The following is a 12,693-nucleotide window of genomic DNA, read 5'->3' on the forward strand; positions in this document are numbered from 1 at the left end:
CTGCCAATGGGGATGGAACCTAATCGACAAGAACGAAAAGCTCAAAAGCAATACAGGAAAAAATACACGCAGTAGCCAAGAGCAACCAGACGCAGAATGTGCTTAAAGTGAAATAAAAACTTAGACCTTCCCACCATCCCAGCACCATACTGTGAAGGAAGATAGAATTTAAAACATGTGAGCAATGCCTGGTAAAATTCTAAAAGCCAGAGGGTTATCCAAGAATTTCCAGAAGTCCGAACAGTAGGGCTTCAATCACTTGCAAAACACTCACCCCACCCACCCAGTTACTTCCAAAATCTAGAATTAACTGTATTTTAAAGAAATATTATGTAGGTTTGCAGACAGAGAGAGAAGGTTGCACTCTCTGTCTCTCAGAAAGAACACCAGGGCAAGCAGGGAAGGCAACAACCTGGCCTCTTCCATCAACCAGAGAAGGTCAGCTGTCAGAGATAGCATGCCCCTGAATGCCAGTCGCTGAGAACCACAGGTAGGAAGAATGCTATCGAACTCCAGTTGTGCTTATGGATTTCCCACTGGGGCATCAGGTTGGCCATTGTGAGAACAGGATTCTGAACTAGGTGGGCCATTCTCCTGGTCCAGCAGGCTTTTCTTAGCTGCTCCAGTGCTTGCTTTCCTTTTCCCTCCCCATTTGTTTTTCCTTTCGCATCATGTCTATTAGATAATGGGCCTGCCGACAGGGACTGTCTTATATGTACAGCCCTTAGGAAATACCATATTTTTTGCTCTATAAGACTCACTTTTTCCCTCCTAAAATAAGGGGAAATGTGTGTGCGTCTTATGGAGCGAATGCAGGCTGCGCAGCTATCCCAGAAGCCAGAACAGCAAGAGGGATCGCTGCTTTCACTGTGCAGTGATCCCTCTTGCTGTTCTGGCTTCTGGGATTCAGAATATTTTTTTTCTTGTTTTCCTACTCCAAAAACTAGGTGCATCTTGTGGTCTGGTGCGTCTTATAGAGCGAAAAATACGGTATTAGGTACTTTATAAGCGTTGAATAATAATCTTTTGCCCCCACCCTGGCCAGAATATACAGCCTTCACTATAAAGAACAGTCACAGAAGCCTGCCTTTTGTAGAGCACAAATGAAAAAAGGGGTAAGATTAGGAGACCGCAGCAAGGAATCCTGACTTTGTGCTACCAGAAAGAAAACTATGAATAGATATATTTTTTATTATTATAAAGAAGCAGCAGCTTGGTCCTCACTCATCCAAATGTATTGCACTTAATTAGAAAGCCATCTTTAAAAAAAAAACCAAAAAACTTTTACAAGAAAGCAAGGCTACTATTAATGAAAGAAGAACCAATTAGTCTTTAATCTAAAACTTCAAAAAAATGGAAACTTTTTTTAAAAAAATAAGCGCTTTTGATCATTTTATGCTCCATGAGATTTGGTCTCCCCTCGTCACACACTATTAACTCCAGTTAGCGCCAACAAAAGTGGCTTTACAAGGTCAAGTGAAGGAAGAACGCCCAGTCCTATGAATGGCCACCTTACGATAGACCGCCTCTGCTGGACTTCAGCTGTGCATTTAATTCGTGTGATTTCAACCATAGACAGTCGAAAGCCAGTTGGTTGAAATTCTGCAGGCAAGGAAGAAAGCTGAAAAGCTCTTTCCAGGCAGGGAAAGACTGGTTTTAAAGTCTGTGTATTGCTAGGGTGACAGGGTCTGCTGAATGCACCAGATTTGGAAGGCTAGGGAAGCTCGTCCAGGGGCAGTTTGGATATAAGCGTTTTTGTGTAGAGTGGCGGAGGGAGGGAGGGAGGTAGACAGACAGACTGATGATGGAGGAGGAGGAGAGCAGATCTGACTCCAATGGCATCAGAGGAAGTCACTGGTGATGGAAGTCACTAGGTAAGCCTCTGGGCTCAATCCCTGTCTTCTCCAAATTAAAGAGAGCCTCAGAATTGGGGAGGCCTTCAGCTAAGAGCACAGAGAGCTGTCACCACCACCCATAAGAGGAAACATTGGCAGCAAAATCTGCTTTCAGATATACAGGAAATGACTGGTACTTGGTGGGGTGGGGACAGAAGAGATTAAAATGACCTTTCTGGGCATGAACTTGCAGCTGAACTTCCACTGGCAGAGAATAGACTTTGCTCCACCCAGAATAAAGGGTTTTGTTTATCTCATTTTATTGCAGGAATCAACATTGTGTTTACACATCAGAGATGAGGAGCGAAGCAGTTGGCTTTTCAGAATTTCAACCTGTATGACAATGAGATTTTAGAGACTTTGCATCCATAAACCATGAGGGCTAGAATCTTTCCCGTAAAAAATAATACTGACACTTTAAGAACGCGACTTTAAAAAAGCAACAAGACAAAGTCACAGGAGTTGGCAACCCGGAGAATTTAAAATTACTGTGTGCATGTAGTTAGCGATATAATTAGCCACATAACTCAAGCGTGCAACCGCTGTCCGACTGACTTTGCTACGTTTAAGCGAACCGTTTCCGGCATGAAACATCCATCATTCCTTATCAGGAAAACAGGCCTGGGAATTGTGGCAGCATAACCAACTATTAATTCTATGAAAAGCAATTTTCAAACTACATTTTAATGTGCTATTTACAGGAGGCTCTCTCTGTAATACTTGCAATTCCCTGGGATGCAAATTTCACACTTGTTATTTCAAGCAGGGCCCAAAAATATTAAAATGAAATCAGTATCTTCCGAGGTAACACAGTGAAATAACCAGGCAGCTCAGCCTTTCCCATTCCAGTGCCCTCCAGATATTTTGGACTTCAAATTCCCATCAGCCCTAGCTAGAACTGTGTGGCTTGTTGTCAGAGAGGATTTATCACCAAAGAACACACACAAATTGTATCTACAGATAGCATCAAAGTGGAGACCTGGAACTTCAAGGAACCACTCACAACTCACCAGCCCATCTGGGGAGTAAAGACTCCCCATTTCCATCTCTTTCCCCAATCTGCAAGGGCCAGTGCGCACATGCACATTTGCCATTCATGCTTCAGAGGTGACCCACGTAGATCCCAGACCACTTCAATGACAGGGTCATCTACTGGGATGCCTGCCTTCAAAGCCACCACCAGGTCTAGAACTGCAGGCACAACTCTCTGAAGATCTCTTGCAATTCTTGGTTGTCACGCCAAGAGCTTTTAAGCACACTATATGTGAATCTACCCTTTGGCCTGATCCAGTGGCTTCAGCTGGTGCAAAATGCTGTGGTCAGAATGCTGGTGGAGAAAGACTAACACTTCACTCCTGTGCTTAAAAGCTTACACTGGCTGACCATACACTACCAAGCCAGGTTCCAGGCTATTGTATTAACTTACAAGGCCCTCAACAACTTGGATCCAGGATACCTGAAGGACCGCATCACTCCCTTCTATCCCTGCCTGATCACTGTGGTCTTTGGGGAAGTTACTGTCAGTGGTCCCCCATGGTTCAGATGCATGACTCATTCATATCCACCAGGGACCATGTGTTCAGGATTATGAGCTCACTTTTATGGAACTCCCTTCCAGTTGAACAGAAAGGCCTCTCTTCCTGTTGAACTTGAACTGAGTACTTTAAAAAAAAAAAATTTCAGCAGCTATTTTGACTTTTTTATAGTTTAGTATAATTTTATAGTTTAGTATAATTCAGTATACTTTTTTATAGTTTTAACTGATTTTTTAAATCTTTACTTCATTGAATTCCTTCTACACAACTTAAAGATTTTTGTAATTAAGCAGTACATACATTGCTGAAATAAATAAAATAAGTAGGTGAGCGGGATATCCTGACTCAGTTTGGGCAGGTCAGCATCCTAGGGTCCAGAGTCCTGAAAGTACCCTCAGCTGACAAGCTCAGTTTCCTGCTTCCTTCCACTACTCCAGGTGGGTTACGCCAGACCTCGCACTGGAGAAAGAAGAGATGGTGCACAATGCCAGTGTCACTTCCCTGCTGCCCTGTACTGCTGGCCTGCTGGTACTAGCACAAACTCACTGCCTGCGCAGGAATGCAAGTTGTAATTAAAATTTCAATTCACATGTCTGGAAAGTTGGGCAGAACTGTATCAAATAGTCCAGTGCCAACACAGCATCCCTACCAACCCAGCAAAACTCATGTACATACGGATGCAGAAGTCTCCGCTCTCGTAATATCCTGGGCAGCACTGCGATCGTCGCCGATACATAGTCCTCAGTCCCCTCCGATATGCTGTCTTATAACTTATTCTAAATTGTGAGATAGAAAGAACACATTGGAAATCAATGCTCACACTCAGAATACTATTTGCACTGTGTTACTGCCTGGAGGGTATGTTCAATAATTACTTTCAAATGTTTTTTGATATATATATATATATAGTGTGTGTGTGTGTGTGTGTGTGTGTGTGTGTGTGTGATCAATACAGATTTCGAACTCTACAGTTCAATTCATACTCTGAAACAATTTTCTCTGTGTGTCTCTCTCTGTGGAAATAAGAATGTCAAAATCCATTGCCTGTCTCTAAAAAGGAAAAGGAGTGAAATTTGGTTCCTGTCTACATTTTAATGTGAACTTGTCTGCTTTGCACTTCCTGCTTTGCACTTCCTGAACCCATCTGTGAACCGAAGTGCAACTCATATTTGAACTTCAAATTAAATATATTGCTGCTACAATGCAGAAAGCTAGTCTGTTTTATATCACAGATAATCTGTGAATGTATACTCATCGTTTGATGACTGCAGTTATCAAGTGATGGCTTCCATTTGAACAGACATTCTTGCTGTAGCATCTCAAAGCACCAAGTTTTTCACTGGAGTCAATGATTCACAGCTGCAGTCGTCCAACGTATACACTTCATTAGTTATGTATGCACATGTGTGATTCAGGTCTCAGTTAAGAACACAGGAAGAGCCCCAGTGTATCAGGCCATTGGCTCATCTAGTCTAGCATCCTGTTCTCCCAGTGACCAACCAGATGCCTCTGGGAAAATCATTACATCCAAGTCAGCAAATGTCGTCACATCTTATTGTAAAGGTAAGGTAAAGGGACCCCTGACCATTAGATCCAGTCATGACCGACTCTGGGGTTGCGGCGCTCATCTTGCTTTATTGGCCGAGGGAGCTGGTGTACAGCTTCTGGGTCATGTGGCCAGCATGACTAAGCTGCTTCTGGCGAACCAAAGCAGCGCACAGAAACGCCGTTTACCTTCCAGCTGGAGCGGTACCTATTTATCTACTTGCACTCTGACGTGCTTTCGAACTGCTAGGTGGGCAAGTGCAGGGACCGAGCAACGGGAGCTCACCTCATCATGGGGATTCGAACCGCCGACCTTCTGATTGGCAAGTCCTAGGCTCTGTGGTTTAACCCACAGCGCCACCCGTGTCCCACATCTTATTGTAGCAACTCCCGAAGTTTAACTTGTGGTGTGTGAAGTGTTGCTTCATTTGTCTACCCTAAATCTCACAACATTCAGCGTCACTAGATGGCCCTTGGTTCTGGGAGAAAACCTTCCCTGTCCACTTTCTTAATCACCATGCATCATTTCTCTCCCCACACCCTTTCCTTACTCGCCTTTTTTTCTAAACTAAAAACCCTCAAATGTAACCTTTCCTCACAGAGGGAGGTGCTTTTTTGAGTTCTTCTTCTCTGCACTCCCCCCCCCCCCCAGGATATTTACATTTCATTCCTTCTGAATTGGGTGACTTAAGTTTAAATCCAAATTTTATGTTTTGTTCCAAAAAAGGTAAAATAATAATAATAAAAAACCCAAATTAGTTGCAGATTTACAATACCAAATTGGTCATGTTTTCAACAACAAAAAAGAAAAAAAGAGCAAGTTCTCTTGGAAGAAAAAAATTCCATTTCAGCCTCTTTAATTTTGCAGGAGGATTCTGGCAAAGAGAGGTCTATATTTATCCTCAGCATCTTGAGAGCATCACCGAGGCTTAGATAAAAAGAAGGCAATGTGGAGAAGATGAAACGGTAGAGGGAGATTGAAATATCTTCCGATCGCCACTTACCTGTGTCGAGTGCACTTGAACCAGTTCAGGATATCCGTGCATCTCGTGTAATAGATCTGATCAAAGGGATGTGAGTACGATTCCTGAACAGTCACGGCATAGCTGGAAGCAGACAATGAAAGGGGGAGAAAAGGTGGGTCATTAGCTTGTAAAAGCTCCCCCTGCCCCTCTCTCTCGCTCATATATTGAAGCTCCTGCTCTCTGCAACATGTGAAGGTTACAAGTCACGGTAAATCACTCTGGCCCTCCAAGGTCTCCCAAAGACCCAGCATGTATTTGTTTGGAATATTTATCCTTTTTTTATTTGCTAAAACAGGAACAGAGAGCATACTTAACCCAGTTCCCCCTGTCCCACTTACAACTTTGTACCAAATACAGCATGTTTATATACCATATATATGACTTTCCTTCCACCCTTTTCCTGCTTCCTTTGCTTTTCTACTGCTCTGCGTAATCCACATCTTTTTAATCATCCAATTTGTTATCTGTTAAAAACCTCTTTCTCTTTCAACTCTGCTTGATTTACTCGAGACCTGCTAGGCTATGTATTTGTTCATGCTGGCTCTTGAAATATTCAATAAACATGATCCGTTCCTCCTTGTATTCCTTATCTCCATTTTCTCTTATACTTGTTCGTCAGACCAGCCAGTTCAACATGTTCAAACATTTTACACTGCCATTCTTCCTTAGTGGGTACTATACTTGTTCTCCACCTTTGTGCCAATAAGGTTCTAGCTGCAGCAGTGGCATATAGCAGGGATGTCCAACAGGTCGATTGTGATCTACTGAGGTTGTTGTTGTTGTTGTTAATGTATTTTTATTAAAGATTTTCTTGGTTTACAAAAGTATGTGCAATCTCTCTCTCTTTTTTCCCAAGTAACATTTTTTGCAGATCAGTTTCACTTGTTGAGACATTAGGAATAAAAGGGGGAAAGAGGTGGAGGGGGAGAGGTGGTTTTGGTAGATTGCAGCCTGCATCAGAAGAGGACTTCCCCAAATCAAATCCCAAATGACCTACTTTAATTGTTTTAGGTTCTCCGAGGCACCAAACAATGGTCAACCACCCGCACTGGTAAGGCTGTCCAGGGTTTTTAAAAAGTTGATACTGAGCTAATTGGTCCAATAACAGATGAAAGCTAGATAGATGCTCACATTGGCCAAAGCTTTTTCAGATCAAGAAATAAGTGAAACATTATGTCATGGACTGGCTGGATGCACAGGAGTGGTAGGAGACACCAGCTGGGGAACCCCCAAGGGAACTGCTGGGGGAAGACAGCTCAGAGCCAAGGGCTTGGTGGTCGGATGATGAAGAGTGGTAAGAGGGAGAAGACTGGGAGGAGGAAGCTGAAGAGGAAACAGGGTTTAGTGAGCAGGAAGAGGCTGCAGCAGAGAGCAGTCCAGAATCAGAGGCAGAAACAGAGGCTTGGAGAGGAGGGAGGCCAGGAGATTGAAATGTGGTCGGCTACTGAAGAAGCCAGGGGGTCTTCCGCTCCTCCTGCGACAAGCCCTTCTCCTTTCTGGTCTTCCAGAACATGCAGAGAAATGAAGTGGGCAGAGCAAAGAAAGATAAGATGAAGGAGCCTTAGGATGCTGGGGAAGGAACAGGGGGAGGAGTGGTGGGAAAGCAGGGACCTTCAGTCTTCACAACTGCCTCATTGGGACAAGACCTCCTGGGAAGTGTTACTGTGATCACCAGCCCTGGGCTGTTTTGGTTCCTTTGAAAAAGAATTACTGGTAACTTCACTGACACCAGGTGTATTATTGCTGACCTGCCCCTGACTCTGGCTCCTGATGCATTAATTCTCATATTAGCTGCCGTAGATTTCTAGAAAGACCATCTTTAATTTAAAGAAATCACTCCGTTTTTAAGTATGAAGGACCCTGGTGGGCTGTTAGCACCAGTTCAAAAAAACATTTTTTTCCAACCATGTCTCCAGTCACCTTGCTTTTGGTGAAGAAGGGCGTGCCTGCCCCACTGGATCAATGTGTTTTGTAGCTGCTTAAAGTTTTATTTGAGTTAAAATAACTTATTGTTATTATGTTTATTATATTGTACACCACTCAGGTATTATTTCTTAATGAATAATGAATAATAATGAATAATAAATAATAAATAAATACTGAGACATCAGAACCAAAGCAGCAGCCAAAAAGAATTTGCAGACCTGCAGGCTGAAACTGGCCACCATCCAGTTAAACCAGTATTCATTTCTGGGCTTACTGATGGCTACAAGCTGTGGAAGTGGGGGCTGTGTTGGGGGAGACATCAGGTTCCAAGTATGGACAAGTCACAAACTGCCCTCACGATGTGGAACACTGAAAGAACAGGCAAGTGATTTTCAAAGCTTTGTCTCTGACACGGAGCTTCTGAACCAAGAAAAAAGGAAATCTTGTAAAGAGCAATGGAAAAATGTAAACTGATTGAAGCTTGCCACCATTAATAAAAAAGAAAGAATGAGGGATCGAGGGGGGAGTTCTATGCCCTCACATAAAACCATATCAGATATTCTTCCTCCTGGGACTGTTCAGCTTTTACTTGTGTACAAAAAAGGCTAATTAAAAGCACATATTAACATAATGCTGTCGAGGCTTCCCGGCACTTCATTCTGATGATGAAGGCACAAGCACCGCAAAATGATGGGCACACCAATCAAACACAAGGCTTTTTTATATTAGAAACAGGAAAGAGGTCTCTGGGGCTTGATTTTTCACTTTTGCTCATTTTAAACAGAACCTATTTTAATCCAAGATAATTTGTAGCAGAAATTAACCAGTAATTGAGAACCATAAATTGTGAGTTAAGCAGCGGGTTCTCTGTTTGTTTGTTTATTCCCTGAAAAACTTTAGCATTGCGTCAAACTATAAAATGGGAGGGGTAGCCAATGCCACAGAAGACAAAATCGGGATTCAGTATGATCTTAACAGACTGGAGAACTAGGCCAAAACTAACAAAATGACTTTCAATAGGGACAAATGTAAGGGTCTACACTTAGGCAGGAAGAACCAGTTGCACAAATATGAGATGGGAGACACCTGGATTGCCAGTAGTACATATGAAAAGGATCTAGGAATCTCAGTAGACTACAAGCTTAACATGAGGTAACAGTGTGATGCAGCAGCAAAAAAAATCTAATGCTTTTCTAGCCTGCATCAACAGAAGTATAGCGTCCTGATCAAAGGAAGTAATAGTCCTGCTCTGTTCTGCCTTGCTTACACCACACCCGGAATACTGTGTCCAAATCTGGGCGCCACCATTTTAAAAGGATATTGACAAGCTGGAGTATGTGCAGAGGAGGGCGACCGAGATGATCGAAGGTCTGGAAACCAAGCCTTATGAGGAACGGATGAGGTTGGGTGGCCATGTGTCATGGATGCTTTAGTTGAGATTCCTGCATTGCAGGGGGTTGAACTAGATGACCCTTGGGATCCCTTCAAACTCTACAATTCTAATACAATTCTATTAGTCTAACCTAAGCCCATTGCACGTGGGTTCCGCAAGCACTCAATCACGGGTCTACTCCATCCTGGGTTTTGAAAGAACGTGCAAGAAACCTGCCTATAAGTTGTACACATTTCCCTATACACTTTGGCCACAAAATGCACATTTTTTTTCAAAGCTTTCCAAATCTTTTCAATACAGCTCCTCCCTAAAACATGCATTTCCAAGCAAAATTTGCATTTTTTTCCACACTTTTTTCACCAATAGCCTTACACGGCAGCTTCCTTTACAGGCTTTCCTTAGTTTAAAGGGTTGTTGTAAGGATGTAAAACACTGGAGATTTTTTTTTTTTAATAAAACCATATTTAGTAAATCCTATTACTAATTATTAATACAGTGTCTTGCTTTATAAAACAGCAGCCTTTGGGGGGGGGGGTTAAGCACACTGTATCAAGACAGAGTAGGTTTAGAGATCACCTTCAATGCCTGTCAGTCTGTTTCTATTGATTGCTCTGCTGTCAGGGTTCAAAAGTATTACTTTCAGGGTCCTGAAACTCACTTGGTTAAGAGGATTGATATGAGCTCTGCAACATGGGGGTCCTAAATGAAGACAATCCAAGGGTTAACGCTTAGTCCGAACCTGCCATTTGCCTGAGAGCAGAATCTCTTTGGATTCAGAGGCCTTAGCGTGAGAGCCAACACCAGAAATTATTGTGGCCACATTTTAAGCAGGGACAAATCTGTCAATTTCAGTTTTCTCATTTTCCCATTCTTAAGTTCAGTTCTCCACATTTCCACATTTTTTTGGGGAAGTCCTCAAGAAAATCCGTCAGTGCTTTAGTGAGAATTTCTCCTGATATACACCATTTTTGGCAAGGACTTTCTCCCAATACAATGCATTTTTTTACTAATATATGAATTCTTATGCACAGTTTCACCCTGGGCTTTTTTCCCCAAGCTGGAACTCACCAGAGCTCAGCTCCACCACCTCTCAGGTGGGTTCCATTACCATCTAAGAGAACAAGGTTCATGGTGAGCTCCAGCAACTTTTATTCTAGAAAAATAGCCCTGGGTTCCCCCAATATACACATTTTAATACACCTTATTTGGTTGGAGAATGGCAGTGCAAAGTTCAGAGAAATGCAAATGCCAAAGGGTAAGTACATTGGTTTGCACATTGTTTCAGGAAGTTAGACAGTTTCATGCCAAAATGTATTTCTCCCCCACCCCTACTGGAAAACCTGTGTGTGTGCCGGAGTATACCCTACAGTGCTTTGGGCACAGGGCTTTAAGCACCTGGTTTTGTCAGCCAACAAAATGTCAGCCCTAAGAGCTGACCTCTCTTTTGTCTGCGCGGGGCAATGAGATATCCTGCTGGCAAATATGCCAAAGCGGAAGGTATTTAGACTACTCTTTTATTAACATAAACCCCCTCGTCATCTTGATTATTATTTTATGATCCTGTTTGCTCCTCTTGACCTCACCCTAACTCAATCTCTTTGGGCTGATTTATTACCATCTAAGTATCACAGTCATCTTGGCCGGGGCAGCCAATCAATTCTGGTATTTAATTTTTGTTTCTCCTTGATTGGGTCTCTGGGTTGCTGACTCCCTTCACACAAAATCAATATTGTATTCCTGGGCTTGAAATGTACTTTGCTGTGCAACTGCAAACAATACCAAATCACAGGCTCCATCTCCACCCACGTTTGCCCTCAAAGCCTGTTGTGCTGCGTGATCAACATCCTTAAAAATAAAATAAAAAATGTGCGCGCACAACACCTTAATAAATCTAAGCATAATGAACTTCAGAATGCCACTAAGAGCTGTTTATGTTACTTAAAGAAGATTCATATTCATTATAGCATAAGGTGAAACACATTTTAAAGAGCCTGTTCTTGGATAAAACAAGCAAGACTGTGCTTAGCTTAAGAGCTTTACGGCAGAAAAGTGGGACCTACGTAGGAGGTTGCTTTATACAGAGTCAGACAAATGGCCCATCTGGCTTGTTGTTGTCTACACTGACTGGCAGCAGCTATCCATGGTTTCAGGCAGAGGTCAATTCCCAGCTCTACCTGGAAAAGCTAGGCACTGAAACTGGGACTTTCACGCAAAGCCCTTCCCAAAGCAGAAATTCCAAAGATGACAAATCACAGTCAGATAGTTTGCCCTACAACATCTAAAGGTTACCCAGGTTTGTATGAAGAAAGGGAGATGGATGCCTCACATTCCTGCCCTTTTGGAAGTTATGACCACATGAGCAGCAACCTCAGCTTAACAAGTCAGTAATGTCTGGCACAAGTCACTTCGGGTATCCCGAAATTTTACCTCTTTGTCATGACTGGAACACTTATGAAGCCGGTCTATAGGAGGATAGTTGAAGTCACCCACAATGATAACAGTTCCTTGACTACATTCCTTGACTGCATTCCTCATATCAAGATCTCCATGAGCATTTTGACCAGGGGGACAATAGCACAACCGCAGCAGGGGAAACGAGACTCCTCTGAAGGCAGGTAATGCACACTCAAGAGAGAATTCAAAGTAAACCCTTCCAGGCATGCCTCCAATCTTGCAGCACTGTTCATAAGAGGACACTCTTCTACAATGGAAGATCTGCTCAAAAGGTCCTCCTCAAAAATGAGGTGGATTGTGACTGAGAAGGGGGTCCTCAACTGTGGGTCTGTGGAATTCTCTGCCCAAGGAAGGCTCAGTGTGTCTTGACAGCATTTTTATTCCAGCTTTGTATCAAACTATGTTGAGAACTGCACTATAAATAAAGTGGTATACAGAGGTTTTTAAATCTGCAAGGGAGCAACATTTTACCTTTCCCAATGGCTGCAAACATTTGGGTCATCTGGATTTAAGGAGATGGTGGTTTTCAGAAGGAGAGACAGGGCGAGGACTTTGAGATTCCACCACAGGAGGAGGCAGAACATCATCGCTGCTTCTAAGTAAAGGAGAGAAAAGCATTAAGACAAACAATTGCTTCCTAGTATAATAATTAACCAGTTATAGCTTCTGGTACATTTTATGCCAGTCTGGTGTAGTGGTTAGAGTGTTGGAGTTGGACCTGGGAGACCTCGGGCCAGTCACCATCTCTCAGCCTAAAAGATGTGCTACCCATCACATCAGGAATCAAAGCTTTAAACAAAAGAAAAGAGAAAACTGAAGGCAAAAGCATCTGTTGGCATTAATTTTCTCCATTAGCGATGTGTTCTTTCCACAATTCCTATGCTCATTTTTTTAAAAAAAATATTAATTTTTTAAAAACG

General features: G+C 42.7%; 1 protein-coding gene across 7 annotated transcripts in view; it reads right to left on the reverse strand.

The window, feature by feature from the left end:
- Positions 1 to 12,693, reverse strand: part of MEGF11 (multiple EGF like domains 11) — a 339,710-nt gene that overhangs the window by 244,803 nt on the left and 82,214 nt on the right. For all 7 annotated transcript variants that reach the window (XM_028705587.2, XM_028705582.2, XM_028705584.2 and 4 more), the window contains exons 3-5: positions 12,245 to 12,368; positions 5,980 to 6,081; positions 4,106 to 4,206 (exon numbers count right to left, since the gene is read on the reverse strand). In XM_028705587.2, the coding sequence (XP_028561420.2) occupies positions 4,106 to 4,206; positions 5,980 to 6,081; positions 12,245 to 12,360 (319 nt within the window). In that variant the 5' untranslated portion in view covers positions 12,361 to 12,368. The remainder of the gene's footprint in view (positions 1 to 4,105; positions 4,207 to 5,979; positions 6,082 to 12,244; positions 12,369 to 12,693) is intronic.

This window comes from Podarcis muralis, chromosome 14 (genome assembly GCF_964188315.1).
Source record: "Podarcis muralis chromosome 14, rPodMur119.hap1.1, whole genome shotgun sequence".
Lineage (NCBI taxonomy): Eukaryota > Metazoa > Chordata > Lepidosauria > Squamata > Lacertidae > Podarcis > Podarcis muralis.